The following is a 25,101-nucleotide window of genomic DNA, read 5'->3' on the forward strand; positions in this document are numbered from 1 at the left end:
AAATTCCATGCCGGGGTCATCTCTTTATTGCATCAAACAAATCGCCCAGGAATTTGGACCCTAGTGAAGGATTTGTTTAAGAGCTAATGCATTCTTGCAGAAAATTAGCCTTTTTGAATCGGCGAGGATAATACAGTAACTGGGGCGAGTGTTCAAGTTATAATCACGCTTGCTCTGTAACTTGTAAAACGGTAGGCCTATTTATTGAAAAGACTGGAAACACCTTGATGTAATAGTACATACATTAGAGGTGTTTGACAAACACATTTTGCCCAACTAAAGTTCTTTATGTTAACATATTTACAAGTGGCGGCGAATGGTGCCAGGAAGTCATTAATCATTCAAACGTGCCGGCTCCGTAGTCTGTTATTTTCAACAGACGTCGTCGGATTTTGTTTTTACATGAACGATTATTGCACAAAGTACAAGCACGGATACATTTTAAAGTGTCAGTTTTGTTCGAAATAAACTTTTGTTCCGTACCAATTGTGATCTTTCATTGTAAACCGAATATAATACACTTCCACTTTGTGTCACTGCATATTTTTTCATTGTTCCTAGAACAGCCAAAAAGTTGCGTCAGATCAGGACCGGACTTTAACCTCGAAAAGTTTGTATCTACTCTGTCACAAAATGCCAGCTCGTAAGATCTAGTTTGAAAGTGTGATTAAACGGAAGCACACAAAATCAATCCACCTTGATGAGAAGCACCCTCGTCGTTGAAAAAGCCAATTTGGTGAGAGTTTTTATTTTGTTAGTAGCACTGCGGCCGTAATCCGTGCATTTCATAATCATTCGTAAACCAGCAGTGAAGTGCAGTTCCCGCCAAAGGAGCCTCCCTTGCTAGGAAAATTGCGCTCTCTCTTGGTCCAGCTCGGGCTCATTAATTGAATCACCAATTCCGAATTAGTTCTGCATCCCCTTTAAAAAACAATCAATTTAGCGTCCCCATTCCTGATTCAACCGTTAGGATTAACAGGAAGACTCATCGTTGTCTTCCTGGCTCAATCCCTGATCTTGCCCTCTTGCACTGTTCTCAGCAGGGGATATATATCGACGCGCATTATCGTTGTTGCTGTCACCTAAGTACACTGGATTCACAACACCACTCTCAGGGTTCACATCAAGGCGATCCCCGGATTTCTTGCCAGGGTTTTGAGGTGCACGCTCTGCCTCAATAGTCGCCTCATCCGCTTCCCTGTTCTGTCCTCTCGACTTCCTTTTTTCTAAGAAGTAGATCATGATTGCCAGGGTTGCAGCAAGAGTAAATACAGATCCCGACATGAAGTATGCGTTGTTGTAGCTTGCAAGGGTGTCGTAAATCCAACCTTTTTTAACAGCGAAAGAAAAAAATTACAGAAAAAGTTAAATTATGTTTTGTAACCGCCACCATCCGTGTCTTTGTCCACCGCCAGTTCCTCAGTACTTTTGTTGCACGAAACCTCCTGTTCGCCTAAGTAAAAACCTATGTGACGTTGACCGAGTTACACTGTAAAAACTGGGGTGTTTAATATAAAACACCCCGGTGTTATTAGAGGAATACACTAACACTTTTCACTGGTGTTAAAACTGTTGGTGTTATTTGGTGTTACTTTTAACACCCTCCAGTGCATTGTAACACTTATAGGTGTGCGAAGTAACACCAGCGGAGTTAAAGTAACACCCTATGGTGTGGTCATCTAATAGCACCAAAAAGTGTTGATTTTAACACCACAGTTTTTGCAGTGTGCGTTTCAGTCGCACCGTCGATACTATTACGCTTGTTTTCTTTAATAATGAAGCGGTTATGTATTTATTTTCTCATTATGAAAATAATCTGCTGGCTTCGCGAACCAAACCATTTTGCCCAGAAAAAAATTACTCCTACAGCAAGTAACTTTCGCAAGATTTTTAAAAACGAATATGTATGTGAGACTCAGTAATAATCTGTTTTGTGTGAATGTTGGAATAAATTTCGTTGCCGGGTCTATATGTTGTGTTGCTCACGCCGACATGCATATGCATAATGGCATGTACTATGCACAAATGATAAGGTTGTGCTTGTGAGTCAATGTTGTCCAAACAGGTGCAAATAATGACTTCCCCTATCAACTGCGTGGAGCGTCGCCCTAACTTGATCTGGGGGCAGCTTATAAAATTTGAACATATCATGTGCTCGTGCTCATGTAAAATCAAACAAAAAACAGAAACTCAAACCAAACCCAAAGCCCAAAACCAAAATCCCAAACCAAAACGACAAACATAAACATATCTAAGCAGGAACAAGAAAGTAATCAGAACACAACCTCAGTGAACTTCGGTGTATTTCAGAGGATTGTATCTAGTTCAAGGAAGCAGGAAATGAATTTTTCTTAGAATTACTTTTTGTGTATCTCTGTACTTTTCTTCCATGTGTGAAGACTGTTTGACATCTTCTTAGTTATGTGAGCTGAACGGTGCACTTTTTGAAACATTGAAAATTGACCAATCTTTTCTGGACAAGTGAGGGCGCTCTTGCTTTGATGTAAATCCAGGAAGACATTGTTCAGGCTGCATGTTTTATGTTCAAATTGTGAACCCCAAATTTGGTATCTTGGAACATTTTTGTGAAAAGGATTTTTCCTGGATTATTGCCATAAACTAACATAGCAATAAATTGCTCATAGTTTTGCTCATGAATATGCAAATAGCATTAGCATGAAAACCGAAAACGATCTAAATATGGGTTAAAATTGCAAAACAAACATTTAAAATAAGGTTAATTAAAACCCAAAGATGCAATTTCAAGGGTTTTTAGTGAAATTTATAAAAAATACTTGTATTTCCTGATTCCTTTATTTTTTACATGAGATTTTTAATTAGAACGTTTGCTTCCAAGTGACGAGGGCTTATAATTGATATTGCCATACCTGCGATAGTAGCTCCAACTATTTCCCCAGTACCCCAACACACAAGAAACAGACTAGTCGCTCCAGCCACTTCCGACGGTTGAACAAGAACCTGAAGAACCACAAAGATAACCGGCTCTGCCACACCGGTGGAAAACCCAAAGAAAACACAAGTTGCTGCCAAGGGACCAAAGGTGACGAGAGGAGGTAAGATGAAAGAGGTCACAGCGTTGCCGAGGATGGCTAAGATGTAGGCAATGACTGGCGAGATGTAGCCTTTATCGACGAACCATCCGTGACTTATTGAACCAACAAAGGCTCCTACTCCCATGAGAGTCAGAAGTGTGGCTCCTTCGGAGGACTGCAAACCAACCGACTCGGCACGCGCGTCGAGATGAAACACGACAGAGGCCCAACCGAAGCCGTGCGCTATGCCGACGGGAATGGTCAAGACGAAGCTTGGGTTTCGAAACAAGCGTGAGAGACCGTATCTCTCCATCATAAAGGTCCAGAATCGGGAAAGGTACAGTCTCAAAGTGCTAACAGAACGTGGGTTTGAGACGGACCTTGATGGGGTTGCTATCTGATTTTTTGTCTCAAGAGAGATAGTTGATCCTGAACTCTCAATTGAGTAGGGATCACGCGGTATTTTGCCCGGCACAGAGGAATCGTCTGAAACACTAACTGATGTCTTTGGTTCAGATGTGATTTTTAGGTTGGTATCATCATTTTTCTGCCACAAGATTCCCTTGTCATCGAAACACACTCTGACTGAATCTTCGAAGGTGGTTGTTTCTGCATAATCACCGGTAGCTTTTGACTGGGCCTCGACACCATTGTCTGTTGATTTCGTTTTAGAATTCAGTCGCACCTTCGATGCCTGTTTGCCTGCCTTGGACGATAGTGGACGTACGAGGGCTCCACAGGCAGTAGCATGCAACAAAATGCCCGCTGTGATGACCATGGACCCTCTCCATCCATATTGGTCTATCAGGTAGTCTAGCAGAGGAGTCAGGGCTACCTGACCTGCTGCAAAGCCAGATGAAGCTAAGCCAACCGCGACAGTGAGACGCTTTTTGAAATACATGCTTAGGGCAACAAAACCGCAGTTCATGCAAATGCTGAAACCGAGAGCTGTTGACAGAGAACAAAAAGATGGTATTTAAGACATGCCTCATGATTTGGTGCGAGCCATTTGGCCTCAGATATCTTCAACTGTGTGGCGAAAATCTAGATCTTGTTTCCTTTAGCAGATTGTGTTCAAAACATTAAAGGATTCTAGGCTTCGTTGTCAACCTACCGAAGGGTGTGTCAAAGGGTGCTGTCCATCGAAAAGACATGAATTTTGTGGCAAAGGTTTTACTGAGTGTTACTTCCGTACTCCATCGACTACGCATCTGTGCTCTTCTTTTATTCTATTTTGACTTTTCTTGGTATATCCTATAAGGTTTCTGGTAGTCAGAAACCTTTCAAGGACTCGGCTGCGGCATGTTGCACGATTGCCTTTTTTATGTAATCTTTTACAACACTTGAGTTACGTCGAGGCTTCTAGATGACAGAGATAGTGGTTGTTACCTGTTATCAAGCTCATGCTTAGGGTCAGGAAGAGTGTACTGGTAGCCAGAGCTGATATCAGAAGCCCCAGTGAAGCCAACACACCCCCAATCATCCAGACAGTCCTAACACTAAATCGAGTTATCAAGACACCAGCAACCACACCTAGCATTCATCGAAAAAAATAAGAAATTTGAGGTTTTAAAGTTCCTTAATGCGTTACAAATGTCTTTACGAAAATAGAAAGATAAAGAAGCAATGTTTCTTGTGTTCAGAAGTCAAAAAAGAACCTTGTATATAATTAAACCCAGTCAGCGTCAGGTACTTACTTAAAAGACCCATGAAGAATGACGACAGAGAAACAATTAAACTCGATTCTGTCGCTGAACTGTCGAAGAAATCTATCCACACAGGGACGTAGACGGCCACAGATCCGTAGTAGCCAAACATTAGAGCTTGTGACAAGAATGTACCGGCCAGTACCAGCCAGGCCCAGCCACCGTCCTGGGCCACTGGTGGCTCGGCTCGCTTAAGAGTCTTTGTCTGCAAGGGAGCGTCGTTGTAGAGAGGTTCAGCCATTTTACCACATAATTTACGCTGAAGTTGATTTACCCTAAGTGCAACCTCGTGAATAGCTGCCCTTTACATTCGTTACTGGACTTCAGCATTTACTATAGGTAAATACGCTGCGCCATGTAAGAATTTAGAGACATTATTAACTCGTTAGACCTTTGTATTGCGCTCAGTCACATGATTTTTCATAGTTCATCTAGTTCGAATCTCTGAATGTTGCGTGGTGTCGATTTGAGGACCAATATACAAAGGGGGTGTTTTGTTAAGTATGGGTGTTTTAGAAGTGACCGTGCCATGCAATTTAAAGGGGCTGTCAAATACATTTTTTTTAAACTTCAAGCTAGTGTTCGTTTGTGTTTCAATACGGACGATTCACAATAGTGCACCTCCAAGAGTTTGTAACGCATTGGCCAATCACAACGCACGAAATCGGTCTTCCCTTTCCAAACAGGCATTGGGTCGACAGATTTCGAGCATTGTGATTGGCCAGTGCGTTGCCAACTCTTGGAGGCACACTATTGTGAAACGCCCGTTTTTAACTTATTTTCAATTATTCTTTGATATTCTATTCTGTATTTCAGAGCTGTCCTGGTTCTGTGCTGATGCAAAGTCGCGTGAAAGACTGTGATATCACCATTGCAGGGCTTTCAAACAGTTTTCGTACTTTGACGACGAGTACAAAGATGCACAAAAAGCTAGTATAGCAAAAAATCATTACATGGATCCTTCATTGACGATTCCATTCAGTGTGACTTTCATAGCTTAAAATCGTAATCAGTGTAGTATGGGTTGTAAGTACATTGTACATGTAGATGAGTCCGTCTGGCAGAAATTATTATATTGCTATGTGGGGATACAGGGGGGATGAATAATATTGTAGTAAGAAAAAGATTCATGTTACAGACACACTTGCAATGTTGCTTTTGTTTTAAGTCACTTTAACCAGCACCAATTCTGACAGGTTTCCTACAATTTGCCTGAAAAATTAGTCATCGGAATGCGTTTAGTGTTCTTATAGTAACCTTGATTAATAATGTACTGAACATCCCGTAAAGTTTGTGATAGTTTACCGTTAAACGGTAAAGCTTAAGAATTATTATTTTTTCAAAAAGTCTACGTTTATACACATAAAAAACACGATCTGTACATACCCACCCGTACGAAGCATCTCGAAAGGCAAACAGAGCGTCATATGGTTTCATTTTTCGTCTTTTCCTCACATTTCGTACAATTCTTAAGTCTACAAGAGATAACTTAAGAGCCCATAATTATGTTCTCACCAACTTAAAGTCGTTTACCACACAACCTGCCCCAACCCATCCAGTGATCCACATCTAAAATCTGAACTTAATACAACCTTAAACTTTACAACTCTTCAGATTAACAGAAAGACTGTTCATTCTGTTCTTTCTAGTTCAAACTCTGATCTTGCTGTATAGCATCAATGTTATTTGGACCGTTGTACACTGAGTTTACTATGCCATTGTCAGCGTTCCAGTCACGGGGATCTGCGGATTTGTCGACGGTAGTTGGAGAAGCGCACCTTGCCTCAATATATACCTCGTCCGCTTTCCCCTTCTGTCCTTTCGTCTTTCTTTTTTCTAAGAAATAGATCACGGTAGCTAGGGCGGCCGCGAAAGTAAAGGCTGATCCCGATATGAAGTATGAGACGTTGTAGCTTTCTAAGGTGTCGTAAATCCAACCTGTTTTAAACCAGAAGAAAACATACAGAAAGAAAGTTTAATCGCCAGTGTCGGCAATATGTCCATGTGAAAACTTGGAGTCATTTTTGCTTATAAACCAGCTCCTCGCCCCGACTTTCGACGGGTAGACACGTGAACAAAGTGAAACACCCTGGAACACCATTATGTCCAGTCAATAATGATTTGGCTTAACGCTAACTTTACCAACCTTCACTTTCGCGTATATCCAAACGAAAAGCGTTATCAGAACGCACCTTAGAGGTTGAATTGTGGCAAATTTTGAACGCTTGGGGTCGAAAGGGGTGATTTTTTTTATCAGTTATATTGCTGTTGAGTGACAGACAGGTAACCATACCTGCTACAGTAGCTCCTAGTATTTCTCCAGTACCCCAGCACACGAGAAACAGACTAGTGGCTCCAGCCACCTCCGACGGTTGCACAAGAATCTGAAGAATTACGTAAATCAATGGCTCTGACACACCTAGAGCTACTCCGAAAAGCACAGAGATTGCGGCCATGGGGCCAAAAGTGACGAGAGGAAGCAGGATAAAGGAGGTCATCGCGTTACCAAGGATGGCAAAAATATAGGCAGATATCGGGGAGATGTAACCTTTGTCGACGAACCATCCGTGACTTACTGAACCAACAAAACTTCCTACGCCCATGAGAGTTAGAAGCGTAGCTCCGTCGGTTGGCTTTAAGCCGACTGACTCGGCTCGAACGTCGAGGTGAAAGACGACGGAGGCCCAACCGCAGCCGTGCGCTATGCCGATGGGTATGGTCAAGACAAAGCTGGGGTTTCGGAACAAGCGTGAGAGACCGTAGCTCTCCATCATAAACGTCCGGAATCGGGACAAGTACACTCTCCAACGCCCAACAGGAGGCAGGCTTGAGTCAGTCTGTGATGTGGTTGATATCTCACCGTTGGTCTTTGGAGAGACAGTTGCGCTAGAGTCTTCAAGGAAACAGGGACCATGAGTTGCGTCGTTCGCCTTAGCAGTAAATTCTGCGACACCAACCGACGATTTGGGTTTCGGTGTGATCTTTTTGTCGTCATCGTCATTTTTCTGCCACAAGATCTCCTTGTCGTCAAAGCACACTCTGCCTACATCGTCAAATGACAATTCCCTGCTGGCAGTTTCTGCCACATCACCAGTAGTTCTTAACTGTGGGTCAGTGAAACTGTCTCCCTCCTCGTTTACTTTTGGAGAAGTACTGCCGAAATTCGTAACGTCTTCGTCTGCCGATTTTGTTCTAGAATTCAGCTGCCGCTTCAATGTCCGTTTGCCTGCCTTGGATGTCACTGGACGTACGAGGGCCCCACAAGCAGTAGCATGCAACAGAATGCCTGCTGTGATGACCATGGACCCTCTCCATCCATATTGGTCTATTAGGTAGTCTAGCATTGGAGTAAGGGCTATTTGACCTACAGCAAAGCCAGACGAGACGATACCAATAGCTAGAGTGAGACGCTTCTTGAAGTACATGCTCAGAGCCACAAAACTGCAGTTTGCGCACATACTGAAACCTAGAGCTGTTTCGAGAAGGAAATAAACTCACATAAATATATTGAAATTTGAAATGAATAAATGAATAATAAATGGTTTAAGCAGGCTCGAGTTTCAGTCTCTTTGCTTACTTATTTGGCCTCAGATTATTTGCCTAGCGACAAATCAGATCAGTAAGTATTATTTCTGGCAGTTCCCATACCACGTTTACACAAAAACTTTCCGAAAGTTTTGCCTAAAATTCCTCGAGCGATCTATGTGTAATGTAACCCGTCCTTACTAATGGATGAGAGTACATGACTACTGCCTAGACACATGCAATTGAGCATAATCTCCAAGATGACACATTTGATACCTGTGACCAAACTCATGCTCAACGTCAGGTAGACTGTGCTGGTGGCCAGAGCTGATATCAGAAGTCCCAGTGAGGCCAGCACGCCCCCAATCATCCAGACAGACCTGACACTAAATCGGGTTATCAAGACACCAGCAATCACACCTGGCATGGAAGAGTTGAAAAAAAGTGGTTTTGAACGTTCCGCATTTTGCAAGAAGATAACATGAAAAAAATACAAGTGCATGAGCACTCTCAACTTCAGTGATGGCGTTATCATGGTCACTGGAATTGTCTATATCAATCAAGTGTGCTGCGCAGTATGATACCACCCACGCTCGTGCCCAGTCTAGCGTGACGGCTAGGCGGACTCGGCCTTTTGGCGAGGTTATCTTTTCTTACATGAGTTAAGTTAGTTTAGGAGCTGTTGTGTGCTTTACAATAGATTTAGATATAATGGTTACGTAACCGTTTCTTTTATTAGCTCCGTGTAGTACCCGCATGGTGGACTGCCGTTGCTGGTTAGAAAAAAATTTACAGAGTGTATACCTACTTAAAAATCCCACGAAGAATGACGACAGGGAAACAATCAAACTCGATTCTGTCGCTGAACTGTCGAAGAAATCCATCCACACGGTAACGTAGACGGCCACAGATCCGTAGTATCCATATACCAGAGCTTGTGAGAAGAATGTACCTGCAAGTACCAGCCAGGCCCTGCCGCCGTCCTGGGGCTCTGGTGGTTCAGCTGTCCTCGTGGGACAGGGAGCGTTGTAGTTGACAGGTTCAGCCATGCCCCACCAAAGTTTTCACACTGATGACACTATTTTCCAGCAGCTCTGTGGGACCATGTCTTACCGAAAAACAACTTCAATCTTGGTTACTGTTTGAACATTTTACATGTGCTTCGGAGAATATAATTATGTCGTATCGTTCAGTAGGTATGTCATAAATACGTGGTCACCTGGTTGAAGTGAAGTAGCCATCACGGCGGTGAACTATTATAACATTTAAATTCTCTTTGTGCATGTACAATGTATGCGTTGAGCCACACAGAAGGTTATGTAATCCCCAGCATTAACTCTGAAATACTCGGGCTTTGAAGGTCAGCCCAGTAGGCCGACGTTATGTAAACAATGCATGACAGGTTAATTACTTTACCTTAACTTCAACTTTAGCTTACGCGGTTGGTACTCGAACCCACGACCTCTTGCTTACAAGTGCAGATGTCTTAACCACTTGACCACCGAGCCTACCGGGGTCGGTTCGGGCAAAACCCGTTATATAAATCCCCTCAACGCAAAAAATACATCTTGTATGGAGTTTGTTTTTGGCGGATAATTAAAAATTGAATTGGTTAACCTACTACAATTTGAAAAACATATGAAACCCAAAGGACCAAACAATTTTTTTTTTTAGTTTAAAAGACCTCAGGGACTTCGGTTGCCCGCAACGGGGCTCCAAAGTTTGTTGATTTTACACAGTCTTCAATGGAGCTTGAATTAGTTCAGTGCAACCTGCATGTGAGCAGGCTGCATCTGAACTGTAATGTGTTGTCTGTTATAGCGCCCTCTTTCATGTCATTTAGGCAATTTTTGACCGGGAAAATTTGACTGGACCAGCTGAGCGACGTTTTTGCAAGTTTTATAACTGCTTTTTAAAGGATTTGACTTGACTTTTACGGTAAAAGTCAGCATAAGGCACCAACACAGTGAAGCATGTAATCAGAAGTAAGGACAATATGCGTAGACTTCCGCTGACCATGGCTACACCGAGCCTTTTCTGTCGCTTTTTATGGATAAGATCATGCAGTCTCTTGCCCAATTTCCGGACGTGGGCCTAGGAAGGTTTTCTGCAACGTGCTAGAGCGTAGAAATAGAACAGCGTATACTATAATTAGTGACTGCACAGTCACGAAAATGGGCCAGGGACAGGTGGGCCTTGGGCCCAGCGTACTTAAACTCGCTTAGGAAGGAGTTCCATTGACGAACAAATCTTGATCAATTTGATGTTGATGCCATGCCCCTGCCCTGTGCCTGTGCCCTGTTGTGAGACTTGTCTGAAAAAAGTTGTTTTCTAAGTAAATGCTTTGGAATTTTCTATGCTAAATGTTTACTTTTTAGGACATGTTATCCCTCTCTGACGACTGTTGAAACAATTTAAGGGCAAGTTTGTGTTGTCCGTACACGGAACTCTTTACCTGGTGGAAGTTGCCAAGCCCAAGTTACATATACACAGCTTGCAGTTTGGACTAAAGGTAATTCTATGCAAAAGACATCATTGCTGTCACTTCCACTTTAAAGATAATCTTCATCAGTAGAGCAAGTTTAATCTACTTTCTCCTTTTGCATGTTTTGTGCACTGTCAAGCCAAGGTACATGTAGCAGGCATCATGACAGACCAAGACAATCTCACCCAGTCACCAGCCTGGAAGAAGCCCTCGGATGTAATGAGAGTCCGTCTGAAGAAAAGACGGTCTAGCAGCCTAGGGAACCCTCAGTTAGTGGCCGCCAAAATTGGGACATGCGAGCGAGTATCCAGCAGTGAAGAGGACACCAACCACCGCCCTGGCAAGAGGCGGAACCCCTTTGGCCAAGATGGTACACCCCCTGTGCGATGGAGAGGCTCGCAAAACGATGCTGAAGAGGAGAAGGAAGACAGAAGATCAGGTGGAGAAGAATGTCCCATCGCTGGGCAAGAGGAAGATGCAGGGGGGAGAAGCATTAGCCTTTTGGAGGCTTTGGACTCAGGAGACGAGGTATGCATACCAAGGTCAATACAGTTTTTATGAATGGATACAAGGAAGGGCTTAGTTTGTGTAATGATTTTATCAATGCAGGGTCATTCCTTGATTACTCATTATATCTTGAATTGCAAACTGTACAAGTTGCCATAGTTACCTCATGTTCATTGTTGTCACATGATAAGTCTCAGTGTGCACATGGAATGTTTTCAAGATTGACAGCAACATTTCTCACCTATTAGAGGTTTCTTGTTTCTGTGAGTAAAAAAAATCTCTGCATACTTGCTCAAGTGAGATTTGAACCCAAGACCTTCTGCCTATTTGATTCAATGTCTTGACTAACTGGAAGTCAGTTGACTGGCTGATTGTTGAATCAAATTGCTTTGCATGGTGGAAAAAGAACCACATGTTCACCAGTTGAGTATGTATGAATTTGCAGTCAGCTTTGTAAATGGGCATAATTTTATTTAAAGTGAAAAATGTCTTCCTCCAGGCAGTGTTCTTAGAGGGCTCTGAGGGTGGAAAGGCACCAGTGACAGAGTACCAGCGAGCGTTGAGCGTGAACATCTCCGGGAAGAGAGAAAAACAAAAGGACCAGACTGAAACAGGAGAAGACCCAAATACTGAGACATTGGTGAGCTTTCACCATCTATGCTTTGATTTCTCTATGAAGGTTTTTAGGTAGTATTTACTGTGCTGAGATTTGAAAGGAATCTTACCTTTACAAAACTGAAATGTAGTCGTGGAAGGCTAGTGGAATTTTATCAATTTTAATGCAATTTTTTTCAAAATTTGAATTTTGTTTATTTCAAGGCTTATTTTAGAATGAAACTTTCCACCCTTGCAGAGCTGCGAATGCCTGCCTCTTGATTGGAGCATCAAGTCCAGGGTCAGGTTCACCTCCTCGCATCCATTCAGCTGGAGTACCCCTCTCAAGACTACAGAGGAGGCTAATGGCATTAGCTCCTTTGTTAGGTGTGATAACCTAACCGGCGAACAGCGCAAATCATCTGAGGTATTTAGGATTCAAAGTCATATTCAATAATTTTCACGATCCCATTTCTTGACAGCTGTTCCCTTCCACACATTCTTGCTACGAGCTCTCCTGATCGTCCAAATCCTCCACTGTGGAGGAAACCAGAGGCACATTCTTTGTTCTTGAACTTCCAAGGGCATTAAGCCCTGTGTAATGTATTGGCTGTTGACTCTACCTTCCTCCATTCTACAAAAGCCTTCAAAATCTCCTGGAGGATTTCAAAATGATCAACCGCAGGGCTCTTTTTTTTCTTCAAAGATTGAACACATTCAGCACTCCTGGAAAAACAGTATCAAACTCCGGATCACTTTCAAAAAACAAGGTGTCTACATGTATTTGCGTGTTTGAGATTGAAGAAAGCTCACTTTAAGAAAGATCTAGGGGTATTCATTGATCAACTTCTCTTGGTTTTGTTCATGTAGAGTGACTCTGCCAGGCACAGCCATTGGAAGGCGAGACTCCAGCAGTCTCTCATGATGTGGAGTCATCCTCAACTTCCATGGGTGAAGCTGTTTCCAAGAATCATGCTCCGATCACAGTCCACCAGGTCTGTGGGAAAGGCAGTTAACAAACCAAACTTGGACGTATTTTTTTTACCATTTAAAATCCTGTTTCTTAACAGTTCCTTATTTCCTGCTCCCAAGTATTATTTTGAAGTTCTTTATTTGTTGTTTCCAGATCATCTTTAGAATTGTTAATGCTTGCAACTCAATGTGATGAGTACTTTACTTGCACAATGTTTTTACACAAAAGTAAGTCCCAAAAGTAACGTACAAAATGCTCGTGGAAAGTTGTCAGATGTTCTCTGCTGATTAACCCATTAACCCTAACACTCCTCAGTCCTCCAACAGGTGAAGGATTGAGGAGTGTTAGGATTAATGATTGGCAATGTTGTGGATTCCCATATCAAATATCTGACTTTATTTGGAATTTCACAGCACGTCTTTTGCTGCATTTGATGAAGCCATTCAAAAAGAACTGATAGCCAGTTGGTAAGTCGGTCAACTTCGAATTTCTCAGTTTGGTTGAGGTTTGCTTCCATTTTTGTTGAATGGACATTTCCAAACTTTAGTTCACTAAAGACCTTGATTTGTATTGTAACACTGATATGATGCAGTTTCTATTGGTGACCATCTACATTGTCCATTGAAACCATTCCAACAAAACACAGCCTCACAGGTTTTGGGGGCAAGAGAAGATTTTGCTGAAATGATTTTCGTCTACAGGCTGGGCTTTTCCACTATGAAGTCAACTCTTCCTGGATCGTTTCAGGTCTGAAAGCTTTCGCTCAGTGTTCTATCTCCTGCGGTCTGGCCACTGCCCCTACTTCTACCTGCTAGCTCATCAGTATACCGTACTCTTTAGAGCAGCTGGGGTGGGTGGAGTCAGACATATCCACGCCCTATTTAACCCCACCACAAAAGGTCTCAGAGAAGCATTCAAAGAAGAAGGTAGGAAATAAATATAGCCAGTGTCAGTTTTGCTGTGAAGTTGAAAGTTTGTTGTGTGAGCCTATTGTTCTAGTGGAGATTTTTACGAGCCTGACTTGCATGATTTCCAATGTTGATTGCAGGTATTGAATTCAGCATGCCTCTAGCCAAGATCGAGGATCCACAAAGCAAATCAAGATCTGATTTGGAAGACGCATTCAGAGAGCAGTACAAGGAACCTTCAGAAACAGAGAGTGGAAATCTTAACCCGATGTAATCGCGGTTTGTCTCTTGATTACTTGATTACCAATTGGACCCTACAAAAGCACTCAAACTACAACTTACGTCGTTCGAAAACTAACTTGTTCAGTTTCTGCCAAAGAATGTTGACAGGATTTATACCACACTGAATATGCTGCTAGGTACCAGTCTGAAGTTGCCTTTTTGTATTTCAAATTTCACATCTGGATACTCTGTCTTTTGCAATGTAAATGTATGTTTTAAAGGTTTTTTAATCACATAGTAAAACTACATATAAGCTTGACTGAATGCGAATAAAAACCTTTTCTTTAGATTGAACAAACACTCCTTGGGTTTCGATGACACTGGTCTCTTTTCCTTGTATAGTGAGACGGAGGTTGACCAGGTCCTTGCAGATGATGAGGATAGAGACCTCGAGGAGGAGGAGCTAGGCTTAAGTCCAAATGACGATGCTGCGTCGTCATGGTTACAGAGCATGGGTCTAGACAGGCAGCACTTCCCCACTCTGGAACCTAGCAAGGTCAACTTGTATCCTTTAGATGGGAGCCCTTAACTGGTGAAACCATTTTGGCACAGTAGCTTTCCAGATAGCTTTAAAGACACTGCTTACTACTGGATGTCCTGGGCGTGTGATCAGAAAGGGTTAGGTGTATTCCCCCAAAAAAGAAACCCCTTGAATCGTTCTTGTTCCCATTACAGTCCTTGCTCTCTGCCTTGTTCGGTGTAAGTCCTTAGGGGAAGAACTTTAGGGTGATGAAGAGTTAGTAAGGAAATCCCAATTTTCAAGGCATCATGTTTTGATCTTTTAACTTAATTGGACTCAGCCAACGGGATCACTTGATGAGAATTGACAACCGACCTGAGTCACTGGTTCTGGTCCAAGGATCCGACATCCAGGCGCTGTACAATTTCCTTCTCAACACGCGGACGACGGTGGCAGCCACTGGTAGCACAGCAGGGATACCACCCACCTTGATGGCTCCTGTGGCATTCCTGGGAGCCAGTCTGAGTAGCTTCAAGGTGACCATACAAATGTAACATTACAAAGGAGACATTTAATCATTTTCTCTTGCTTTGTGGTTTATGGGATGTCTTGATACATTGCCATTGTGTCTGATTGACTCTTGATCACTGACCTTGTGGAATATTTATCATCTTTTCCTGAGCTCCTTAGATGACATTTAAGCAGTGATCGTGTCTTTTGAAAGGCTAAGAAATTATCAGAAAGATACAGTAAGGTGAATGAGTGGCTCTTTCAAACTTTTGTCGTGCAAAAGAATGTCAGCCAAATGTACAAGAAGATACCGTTTTCATCTTGTGAAACGTGACATCATATTAATGCTGAAGCTTTCTACAAAGAATGCTGCATCCATGCAGCTGTTCAATTGTGCCACAAACTTCAGAATAATCTTTGGACTGAAACATCATCTTTTCAATGTTTTTGAACTTAAAAATGATTAATTTTCATCTACTTCAGTGGAGACCAGGTGTGGTGAAGCAAGCGGTTGGTAACAAGCTCCAGGAATCCTACAGCTTAGAGATCACCGGTCCCCTGCTGCCTCACAACGTCTTCAGCATCTGTCAGCTCCTTGAGGAGTCCCAAGGAGCTGACTTTGGTGGCACTTTCAACAGCCACGAGCCGACCGTGCCATTCACTCTGGTTGATGCGCAGAACAATGCCCGAGATGCAAAGACCGAAAGACAGGAGCATTTACAGGGAAACAGTCGAGCATGGGAGTGTCTGTCCAACCACTTGAGGATGCAGGTAGAGCACGGACAGACTGGTATCTTGAAGGAGTTCACCTTTAATGGATTGTACCAGTGGTGGAAACAGTGACATAATGGCCGACCCTCTCTTCCTGGTTTCCAACAGAACAAGAAGCTAGAATCTGAACCCATGGCTGAAGGTAAGATGAGGCATTGTCTCAAATACCATCTGGATGGAGCACTGACTACAGGCTTAGTTTCTTTGGTTTTAAACTCATAAAAAGAAAACTTTCGTGCAGGTTTGTGAGTACTTTGCCAGGGTTGAACCAGCCGCAAAGCTTTTGCATTTCACTGATCGTGTGCAGCAGAAAAATGCTGTCACACTCCACATAACGCCACAAGTTACGTTTCATGAATGGAAACACAATGTATACAATTCCCTTGATAAGGAAGGTCCCGTGGCAATCAAAATGCCTCTAAGTATTTCCCGTAAAACGCTGTGATCACTCTAAAATTTGTAAATACTGAATTCTATTTATAGAAACAAAAATTAAGCAGATGCGACACATTTTTATGGGAATATTTCTTTTCAAAGATAAGTTTGAAACTGCTTTAATTTATCTGAATTTGAGGGCAAAATGTAAATGCAGTTTTCAGAAATAAATCACACCATCACAGTGTCTTTAAGTTTTGAACTTTTATTTTTCTCAATGTCGTTTAAAACGTACACCTTAAAACATAAAATTTACATGGACTACTGATGGATGTGTTTCAACATTAACTTAGAAGGCGTCTGGGTGCTGTACCCTCATAGCACAGGGTCAGAACCATCATTAACCCTAACCCTCCTCAATCCTTCACCTGTTGGAGGACTGAGGAGTGTTAGGGTTAATGGGCTGAAGTATATGGAGTACTACGGACAGTTAAGATAAATCTCATGATCTGAACTGATCTAAAGGTTTAGACATGGAACATGGATGAATGAAGTGGTACATTCAGCACAAAGCTATTACGGCCACGCCAGAGTTGAACGTCTACTGTGCATGCATGGTGGTAATCATGTGACATATCACATGACTAGAGTTTCACATGGATTATGTGCTAATGGCATTTATCACATGGCTTGATTGGGTAATTCAAGCTCTCATGTAAAAAATGGACTTGGCAGTTATCATATGACAGTGGCGTAGACATTTATCTCATGCAGTTACCATGTGTCTAACGTATACATGTAGATCAGTCAAAGATGGGGCTTTTTGGTCCAGAGGACTGATCAGACGAAAGGCAGTGATCAAGTCGCTGATCACATGAGGCAATCTGGTGACTGCAAGTTTTGATCACATGGAGTGGTCATGTGATATAGAGAGTTGTTCACATGCTGCAAGGCTCATCATGTGGGGTTATCAGGTGGGATGAGACCCATCTTCTGCAGGGCGACAGCAGCAGCCTGTGCCTTAGCCTGCTTCTTGTTGGGGCAAGAGATGGATGGCTGGTACTCTTCGTTGTTGATGCGAACCTGTTAGGAAAAAGGAGCCAACGTCATCTCAAGATTCAATCAGTCGATCCATTGATTTGTTGTTTGCATCAACTATGGTGTAAGTGAGACAGGCTGCAAACTCTAAACGCAAAGTTCTTTGTACATTCTTGTTGAAATGAATGAAATGTAAAGCCAGTGTAAACAATTCAACCACACAGTCTGTGGTTCAACAATGAAGATGTTTTTTTTCAAATTACATATGGTTTTGTAACACTTTTCACTGGAAGTGTTCTTTTCTGGTTACAATAGAAACTGCTGGGTGATTCCCTTCCCCTGAGCCTAATCTCTAGCCCCTCCCTTTCCACCATGTGACCCACCTTGAAGATGAAGCTCTTCTTATGAGCTGGTCCCATGTCCTGTACCAGATCAAATGCTGGTGACGGCCATTTGCGCTTATTGCATATCTCCATCAGCGCCGAGACGGGGTGCTTGCCTGACAGGTCCTTGAAGATTGCCTTGGGCATCTGGGCCTTCTTGCGTCTCTGTTCATCTTCGGCTACCAAGCCTTGTCCAGCAAGAAACATCACATCGTCAACATTTTTGTTCCTCTAAATTCATTTTGTTTCCAAGCAACTCAAAAATCACAAATCACAGTTAACTGCAAGTTAACCCAATTACCCAGACTTTTCAAAATCTTAACCAGGGTGTCAAAGTTTGATTAGACAGCAAAAAATGGTTAAACTCTTCTACTATTTTTGGGATGGAGATTTAAGAATTGCACCTTGTACCTTCAGGAATGTTTCAGCACTATGATTCTTGGCAACGCACAATATGCTTCCATCATTTTCATCTAAGCATCACTTCAGAGCAATTGTGCCAGTTGTACCTTTGCGGTCAGTTTTGACATCCAAGGCCAGCGGTTCCAACGACCCTTCCTTGTTCTTGCCCAAGCCTTCCCCCTGACGCCATCCCATCTTGGCCATCAGCATGGCCCCTTTGTTACCGCCGGTGATTGGTGCTTGGTTGTGGAACATGTCCTGCAGAGATGTGGGAGAAGAAAGGAGAGGAAGAAGGGATGGAAAGTGTCTTAAAAGTTGTGTGACTGGTGAAAGGTCACTTCTCAATATTTATGAGTGGTAACCATAACCAGTCACTCGTATTTTAGGAACCTAGATAAAAGTGCACAACTTAACATCTCTGTGATTTGTTCACCTGAACAAAATTAAAAACGATTTGTTGAATTATACATTAATTGAATAACCTAATGAGCCTCCTACAGAAGTGTATTCAAGGTTTCACATGTTTTTCTTTCCTGAAAATTAGAAAATCTTCACACTGAGTATATTACCTCTGTTCTTCCACAAACACAAATGTTTTTAGTGCTTCAGATATTTTGAAAATGCATTGTAATTTTTTTGGGGTACATTTTAAGTTCCACTTGTGGGTCTGATGTCAAGACATCTAAGAACTTTGTACCATAATTCCTACACTAGAGTATATCTTCAAAATACAAAAAAACCCAAAAAATTGGAGTACCAGACTAAGACAGGACTTGGAACGTGGCTGTGGAATTCTAACAGCCAGACCTGTTTATAAGAGATCATTTAAGCACACACTAACAGCTGGCTGAACAGAACCAAATGCAATTCTTTGAGAAGAAAAAGCATCATGAATTCCAGTTACAGCCTCCATCTTGAAGCTTGTTGAGTAGTGTATGCTTAAAGGTACCTCTTACCTACCCTTACTGTGTGGGCTACAGTAAATCATTCCAACCTCATCGCTGTGGCGTTTGGAGACCGACCACTCTTCCCGCGAGAGCTGCAAAGGTCTGGGTGATGTTTTGCCTGTAACAAGTTTCCATTGTTTCTCTGTGTTGTTTTCTTGTTCCAAGAGTGCTGCCCTGCACCCATGGCAGGAGTGGAACAATCCACTCCTGCCATGGGTGCATGTGTACACCGGGTGAGTTCATTGAGGGGTTCGGGGATGATTTGGCCAAGTGTCTTGGGAAGACGGTAAGCGAATTTACCAATCTTGCTGATGTTGCCATCTGTTCAGGTACTAACTGAAGCATGTGGTGTGTTTTTAAATTCAGTCACCATGATGTATGCCAGGAAAATATGAAATGATCAAAACATTTGGAAGGTGACAAAGGCCCTCACTTGACAACATCAACAAAGTTTCACAATTTGAACCAAATATCTAGATGTTAGTATTAACCCTGTTTCTCCCAGCTTTCAATCCCTGGATGGAGTGAGTTGTCACATTATCACACTATTTCACATTTTACCCAGAAACGTTGTTTGTTTTCCACAATTTGTGCAAGAAGGTCTGGGAAAAATCCTTGAAATTAAAAGAATTTAAGAAGCAAATGGTACATTACCTTTGATGGGAACAATTTTGAACAGCAACACTCTTGCAACAAGAAAGTTGTCTAACCATTTGAGCAAGGATGGATAACGGTCAGGAGACAAGGAAAGCTTCATTCTTTGAATCCCAAAATGTTGTCTTCTCAACTTGTTTTGTCTTGGTGGTGTATTCACAAACCTACCAATTTAGATGTCCAGTTGTGTTCTCAGGAAACATTTCTGAGCTTGTCTCGTGACTGATTCATCCCTTGCTCAAACTGAACTGGAAACCTGTCGAATCTATAATGCAAGGACTCACGACTTGGAGCTTTGGGGGGAAGCTCCAAGCGGTGAGGCGTTGCGTTGAAATATTTTAATGTTCGGCAGTGTTGGCATTGACAGTATCTACATGGGAGCCTTGACCAAGGTACCAGGCAAATACTTGAAATTTTACGACACCACTAGCTCCAAAATTGGTTGCTTATGTGGGCTATTAGTGTGGTATCTAAACTTTCAGCCCTATTAAAAACAACATAAATACTTCCAGGAACCATACAAAACCAATGATGTCTCTGTACGTCTGGTGCTTGGAAGTCTTTAAACATTATAAAATAGGGAGATTGGTGCACCAAGCTAGCTGAGAAATTGCCTAATGTATCTATGGCACAGATTTCTCATTCAGGAAATATGTCATCTTTAAATTCAAGCCCTGATTATCAATCAAAACAATTCTGCCTTTAATATAGTTCCCTTCCCTTCCATGCAGTAAAAAGTGCACATTTCATTTGTCTAGCTGCATCTTCGTCACAAATATGATTTTTTTTTCTGTTTCATAATTGGAAGAAAACTAGACAATGGACAAAACATAAGCTAAGATCTTACCCTCTTTGCCCAGGCTTGTGCCCTGGGGTCTGTGTTGGCTAGTTCCTCAGGTCGTAGCGGCCTAATACCTGTGTCACCGGTGAACATGCCTGGCTTTTGCTTACCCACTGTCCAGTTGCGGATCTGGTAAAAGTGTACACTTTACAATTAACCTGACAACTAAACATAATTACACCTAAGCATAATTTCAAAGCATCAGATCCATGTATAAGAGACAAATTAATTTGCATTTTAGAGGTCATAATATGCAAATACCTGGAAGACCATATGTAAATAAAGCCTGAAGGCATATGCATGTAATTGTATGGTCATTTGTTTCTCATGAGTTTTTGTCATTACTATAACCTAAAACAAAAGCTGAATTTATAAATAAACCTCATGAAGTGTCACCTCCAAGGATGAAACTGTGACAACCAACATTTAGTTCTTCAAAATGGTAGTCTGTCAAATGAAATTACTTCATCTAATCGACCTCCTATCCATCATGTATTCAAATTGCAGTTTAAGAGTTGATATGTGTCTTTACTTGTGTCTGTGCCTTGTGCATGAGAGACAATGCTTCTATGTCATTGGGGTTACTCTCAAGACGTCTTGTTGCCTTCAGTCTCGCAGACACCATGGCTGCAATATCAACCTTCTGAAATACAACACCAGAATATCAAAATGGAGTGCCAATTGTCAAGTCTCAAAACTAATAATAATTATTTAAGTACTAAAAAGAATTGCCTCGCTTTTACAAATGTATCTCATACATTGGGAAATTGTAAATATACACATCCATGCAAGCTCACATGGATCAGTCTGCAATTTTCGTTGCAGGAATTTCAGTGTTGACAAAGCAGTCAGACAATTAGAAAACAAAACCAAAAACAGTCAGTGTTTGCAACCTAACTCTGGGTAGACTCCTTACTTGATTGGGTATTTCCTCAAACACTCTGTCGTCTTTAGGCTCGTCTTTCTGCCCTGCTGGGGGCGTGGCTGCTACTCCAATGGGGGTGGGTGCTGCTGCTGCAGCCGCTGCCTTGGAGACAGCCACTGCAGCTGCAGCTGCAAACTCGGCCGCAGCGGCCCCTGCTGGGGTAGCCGATGCTGCAGCGATGGCGCTAGACGTGGGTAGAGCTCCCGCTGGGGAGATGATACCGGCGAAGGTGAGTGGAGCTGGTGGTGGGACAGCGGCAACTGGCACTGGGGTAGCGGCGACTTGTGCTGGAGCAGCAGCAACCCGTGATGGAGCAGCGGCGACTGGTGATGGAGCAGCGGCAACTGGTGATGGAGCAGCGGTGACTGGTGATGGAGCAGCGGCAACTGGTGCTTGGGCAGCAGCGAGCAGGGGCGGGTTTGGAGTGATGGGCAAGGGTGGAACTGGGGGTGGAGGCATTGCTGCTGAAGCAACTGTATCACTTGGTGCAGCACCAACACCAGGTACCACAGGAGTACCTAGGAAAGAACACAGGGATCAAATCAGATGAGAACAAAAGTAAACAAACTGTTCTTTGTGTACAACAGTTGCTAGGCCTAGTTACCTGTTGATGCTGTTGGTGTTAGTGTTGATGTGCCTTGGGTCAGCATGATCTTGGTGGTCGGCTTAGCTACTGGGTCCATCATCTTGGGTTTCTTCTCTACAGCTACCCAGTCTCCGTAGGGCTTAGAACCCATCTCATCTTCCTTCTTGCGGTGCTGGGAGCCGCTGGAGACAGGGAAGGTTATGCGGAGCATCTCCTTGTCTTGAATTGGCTTCTGAATAGCATTCTAGAGAGAGAAATAAACGTCATTACAACAGTGAGCACAATTTGGTATCCGTTCAAAACCAAAGATTCTGAAGTGCTTGAAGGCAATATGTCTTCATATCTTACTTTGATGTTCATTACGATGCCCACGTTTCCTAGTGGAGCCTCTCTGACTTTGAAGGGGTGCCTGATGAACGGTTCGTCACTTTCATCATCTGATCCAACAGGTTTATTGATGGGGGACTCGTCTGAATCTGAGGAGTCCTGCTGTTTGCTGGCAATCTCCTTGCAGACGGCTGTCAGCTCCTCCACACTCCTACCCTCTGGAATAAAGAATTATCACTTTCTTAATCAGTGGCCAATAGATGCAAATCAATGACAAAGGAAACTGATCTCAATAACTGCCATCATTTAATCCTAATTTCTGTTGTTTTTTAATCTTCCTTAACCCTCCATTGTAAAGAGAACTCAAATTCCTAAATACGAATTCTCAAGAACACCAAGCCCCCAGTAATAAAAGCTGGGCCTCCTCTTCCTTGAACCTGCAAAATTTTTCCAAAACATTCTGAGGGTTTGGAAGGATCATTGAGCATATTTAATACAACCGAGTTTACTGTAGTGAAAATGCATCAACCGAGACTGGAGATTAGATCCTGAGAATCAGATCTCACCTTTGGGATCTACTTTGGTTACAACGCTCTTTGGTGTCAGCTTCATATATGGTGGGAATTCTCCCGACTGCATCTTGGCATAGGCATTAGCCTTGGCAATCTCAAGAAGCTTAGCCTTGTCGATTTTGAACTCGTCCGAATGTGGTGATCTCGAGCGGGAACGTGACCGGTTCCTGTATCTGAAGCCTGAGTTGTACCGTCTGGAGTAATACCGTTCAGGGGAAGTGCTGTGGTAGTTGAGCCTGTCTCTGGACCTGGACCTTGTTGAATGACTGTGCTTGTGACTCTTTGGTGACCGTGATCGAGACTTGGAGCGCTTGTGTTTCTTGTGATGAGATGTGGACTTGGATTTGGACCGCGATCGTGACCGAGACCTCGAGCCGGATCTGTGCTTCCGTTTGGTACCTCCTGAAGACTTCTCCCCTTTAGAGTCACTCCCCTTGTCTTTGTGCTTGCTTTTATGTTTCTTCTCGCTTTTCTCTTTGTGCTTCATCATCTCTGAGTCATTGTCCTCTTGTTTATCTTGTTTAACATCTTCCTTACTGGCCTTCTTATCTTTAGATTTTTTCTTATCCTTGCTTCTCTCTCTGTTGCCATCCTTTTCCTTGTCTTTACTCTTGTGTTCCTTCCTCTCTTTGTCTTTTTTCTTATCTTTCTTGCTTTTGTGTTTATCTTTAATCTTAGTGGACTCCTCTTTCGTCTTATCCTTGCTGTGTTTGTGTTTCTTGTGTTTGTGTTTTTTATGTTTCTTGGATTTCTTAGCATCCTCATCCTTGATTTCTCCACTTGTTTCCGAGTTCACCACCTCCTCTTCCTTGGCAACATTTGTTTCCTCCTCCCCTTCCTCTCCACTGTCACTTGAGGGTGACAGCTCACCCTCTTCATAGACCTTTCTCCAGGGTTTTCCATCAGTCACCTGTCCCTCGTTAGCATCATCGCTGCTGTCTGAGATGCTTTCCTCATCCTCGTCTTTCTCTTCCCCCACCCCTGCCATTTCATCTTTCAGCATCACTGTCTCGGGTTCAATTTTTGTGGTGAGAAGCTTGATGGTTATCTTCTTATCCTTCCCATCTTTGCCGCCAGAGGGTTCTGTTTTTATTGACTTTGATTCCATCTGTATATTTGCATCAATCTCATTGTTGTCAACTTCTGGTGGAGTTTCTGATATCTTGTCAACATCACTGAGAGTTCCGTCTTCCCTGTTGGAAGATGCGGTTTTTATTTCATCTTTACCTCTCAAATTGTTTTGCTTCAGTTTTGATTTACCAGTTATTGTATCCGACTGTTGGTCTCCATTCTCATTACCAAAGGTAAGTCCTGTCTCCATTTCTTCCCTGTTAAAGACATACAGTATTGAGGCAATTATATTGATTCCAGTGTTACTAAGCAACCTGTACTGTACCTGTGTATGCTATGAAACACAGGTCAAGATCTGAAACTACTAGGTTTACAACTTCTTGCATTTCCCCCAAAATCAAAAGCTACATGACTGCATCAGGATTGTCTCTAAGACACCTTACTACATATGTGGAGGCATTTAATGCGATCAGACGTATGAAGCTCAATTTCCAATACAACCATGCACGTTTCAATGGAGTTGCTTTTTGGAAACAGGAACCAGACCAGTCTAGAAGTGATCTCGGACTTTATGTCCCTTTAAAAAAATCCTTCAGGGATCTATAGATCAACCATATACAGGCTTCATATGTATGATGCTCATCAACCGAGAGAGCTCTATAAACTATGGATCAACTATGACGCTCATCAACCAGGATAAAAAAGAGCTTCATAAGTAACGTCTGATCGCGTACAGGCCTATATCTGGGTGGACATGACGGCAATCATCCGACTCCGAAAAAGGATCATCACAAACTAACACCCAAGCGATCTCTCTTTTCTCACTACCTGTTTATGATTTAAGCATGCAGTGGTTTCACTAGAATGTATTACAATATCCTTTTATAGTGACTTACTCATCCCCTCGTTCTTGCTTCAGTTCTTGCATTTTTTTTAGTGCGAAAGTTCGCAGAACCTCTTCTAGATCTGCCATTTTTAATCCCAAACCCGCCGGTTGGCTTACGGTTACCTGCCCGATTTGGACCGTTCCAATACATACAGAGGGATGTTCACTGATGTAATCCATTGAAATATTACTACTTATTAAAAATAAAGACCTTTGGATTAATAACACATTATTGTGTACCTAATTTTAAAATTTATGTAATAAAATGTGAAATATCTGACGTAAAAACATATTGATCCTCGGAATAAAAATTCCTTTCT

The 25,101-nt window shown here is 42.5% G+C and overlaps 4 protein-coding genes across 21 annotated transcripts in view; 1 reads left to right on the plus strand and 3 right to left on the minus strand.

Moving 5' to 3' along the window:
* The window catches only part of LOC110978930 (protein downstream neighbor of Son-like), a 58,753-nt gene that overhangs the window by 33,503 nt on the left and 149 nt on the right, over nt 1-25,101 (plus strand). For 3 of the 15 annotated variants that reach the window (XM_022234282.2, XM_022234281.2, XM_087146301.1), the window contains exons 2-11: nt 10,924-11,297; nt 11,776-11,916; nt 12,130-12,297; nt 12,741-12,865; nt 13,257-13,310; nt 13,591-13,769; nt 13,892-14,021; nt 14,376-14,537; nt 14,834-15,029; nt 15,487-20,725. In XM_022234282.2, the coding sequence (XP_022089974.2) occupies nt 10,932-11,297; nt 11,776-11,916; nt 12,130-12,297; nt 12,741-12,865; nt 13,257-13,310; nt 13,591-13,769; nt 13,892-14,021; nt 14,376-14,537; nt 14,834-15,029; nt 15,487-15,846 (1,881 nt within the window). In that variant the 5' untranslated portion in view covers nt 10,924-10,931 and the 3' untranslated portion in view covers nt 15,847-20,725. Of the gene's footprint in view, nt 1-10,111; nt 10,387-10,662; nt 10,797-10,908; nt 11,298-11,775; nt 11,917-12,129; nt 12,298-12,740; nt 12,866-13,256; nt 13,311-13,590; nt 13,770-13,891; nt 14,022-14,375; nt 14,538-14,833; nt 15,030-15,486; nt 20,726-25,101 lie in introns of those variants that run through there. The other 12 variants (XR_015427800.1, XR_015427801.1, XM_087146297.1 and 9 more) reach the window with 10 other exon arrangements.
* Nucleotides 178-5,387, minus strand: LOC110978932 (monocarboxylate transporter 12-like). The gene is made up of 4 exons (XM_022234283.2): nt 4,751-5,387; nt 4,443-4,586; nt 2,889-4,001; nt 178-1,328 (listed from the first exon to the last, which is right to left on the minus strand). Exons 1-4 carry the CDS (start codon nt 4,998-5,000, stop codon nt 973-975), a joined length of 1,863 nt encoding a protein of 620 aa, XP_022089975.2. The 5' UTR covers nt 5,001-5,387; the 3' UTR covers nt 178-972.
* On the minus strand, nt 5,912-9,471 carry LOC110978933 (monocarboxylate transporter 12-like). Of its 2 annotated transcripts, none has more exons than XM_022234284.2 (4): nt 9,093-9,471; nt 8,561-8,704; nt 7,053-8,231; nt 5,912-6,697 (listed from the first exon to the last, which is right to left on the minus strand). In XM_022234284.2, the coding sequence occupies exons 1-4, from the start codon at nt 9,331-9,333 to the stop codon at nt 6,405-6,407; spliced, it is 1,857 nt and encodes a 618-aa protein (XP_022089976.2). In that variant the 5' UTR covers nt 9,334-9,471; the 3' UTR covers nt 5,912-6,404. The 2 variants fall into 2 exon arrangements, with proteins under 2 accessions (XP_022089976.2, XP_022089977.2); XM_022234285.2 differs by having other exon boundaries at nt 9,089-9,226.
* Nucleotides 16,399-24,927, minus strand: LOC110978929 (uncharacterized). Of its 3 annotated transcripts, XM_022234270.2 has the most exons (10): nt 24,792-24,927; nt 22,819-24,152; nt 22,274-22,470; nt 21,944-22,169; nt 21,331-21,857; nt 20,947-21,057; nt 20,421-20,543; nt 18,080-18,230; nt 17,571-17,758; nt 16,399-17,232 (listed from the first exon to the last, which is right to left on the minus strand). In XM_022234270.2, exons 1-10 carry the CDS (start codon nt 24,866-24,868, stop codon nt 17,107-17,109), a joined length of 3,060 nt encoding a protein of 1,019 aa, XP_022089962.2. In that variant the 5' UTR covers nt 24,869-24,927; the 3' UTR covers nt 16,399-17,106. The 3 variants fall into 3 exon arrangements, with proteins under 3 accessions (XP_022089962.2, XP_022089964.2, XP_022089963.2); XM_022234272.2 differs by lacking the exons at nt 16,399-17,232; nt 17,571-17,758 and adding an exon at nt 18,933-19,037 and having other exon boundaries at nt 18,198-18,230; XM_022234271.2 differs by lacking the exons at nt 16,399-17,232; nt 17,571-17,758; nt 18,080-18,230 and adding an exon at nt 18,348-19,037.

This window comes from Acanthaster planci, linkage group LG15 (genome assembly GCF_054643075.1).
Source record: "Acanthaster planci isolate LZ-2023a linkage group LG15, COTS_SCS, whole genome shotgun sequence".
Taxonomy (NCBI): Eukaryota; Metazoa; Echinodermata; class Asteroidea; order Valvatida; family Acanthasteridae; genus Acanthaster; species Acanthaster planci.

Coding starts and splice junctions, on each gene's coding strand:
- LOC110978933 (XM_022234284.2), bottom strand. CDS start 9,333: ATGGCTGAACCTGTCAACTACAACGCTCCCTGTCCCACGAGGACAGCT. Junction 8,705..9,092: donor ATTCTTCGTGGGATTTTTAA/GTAGGTATACAC, acceptor CTTCCATGCCAG/GTGTGATTGCTGGTGTCTTG. Junction 6,698..7,052: donor ACTAGGAGCTACTGTAGCAG/GTATGGTTACCT, acceptor GGTTTAAAACAG/GTTGGATTTACGACACCTTA.
- LOC110978932 (XM_022234283.2), bottom strand. CDS start 5,000: ATGGCTGAACCTCTCTACAACGACGCTCCCTTGCAGACAAAGACTCTT. Junction 4,587..4,750: donor ATTCTTCATGGGTCTTTTAA/GTAAGTACCTGA, acceptor GATGAATGCTAG/GTGTGGTTGCTGGTGTCTTG. Junction 1,329..2,888: donor AGTTGGAGCTACTATCGCAG/GTATGGCAATAT, acceptor CTGTTAAAAAAG/GTTGGATTTACGACACCCTT.
- LOC110978929 (XM_022234270.2), bottom strand. CDS start 24,868: ATGGCAGATCTAGAAGAGGTTCTGCGAACTTTCGCACTAAAAAAAATG. Junction 24,153..24,791: donor AAGCAAGAACGAGGGGATGA/GTAAGTCACTAT, acceptor TGTCTTTAACAG/GGAAGAAATGGAGACAGGAC. Junction 21,858..21,943: donor AACACCAACAGCATCAACAG/GTAACTAGGCCT, acceptor GTTCTTTCCTAG/GTACTCCTGTGGTACCTGGT.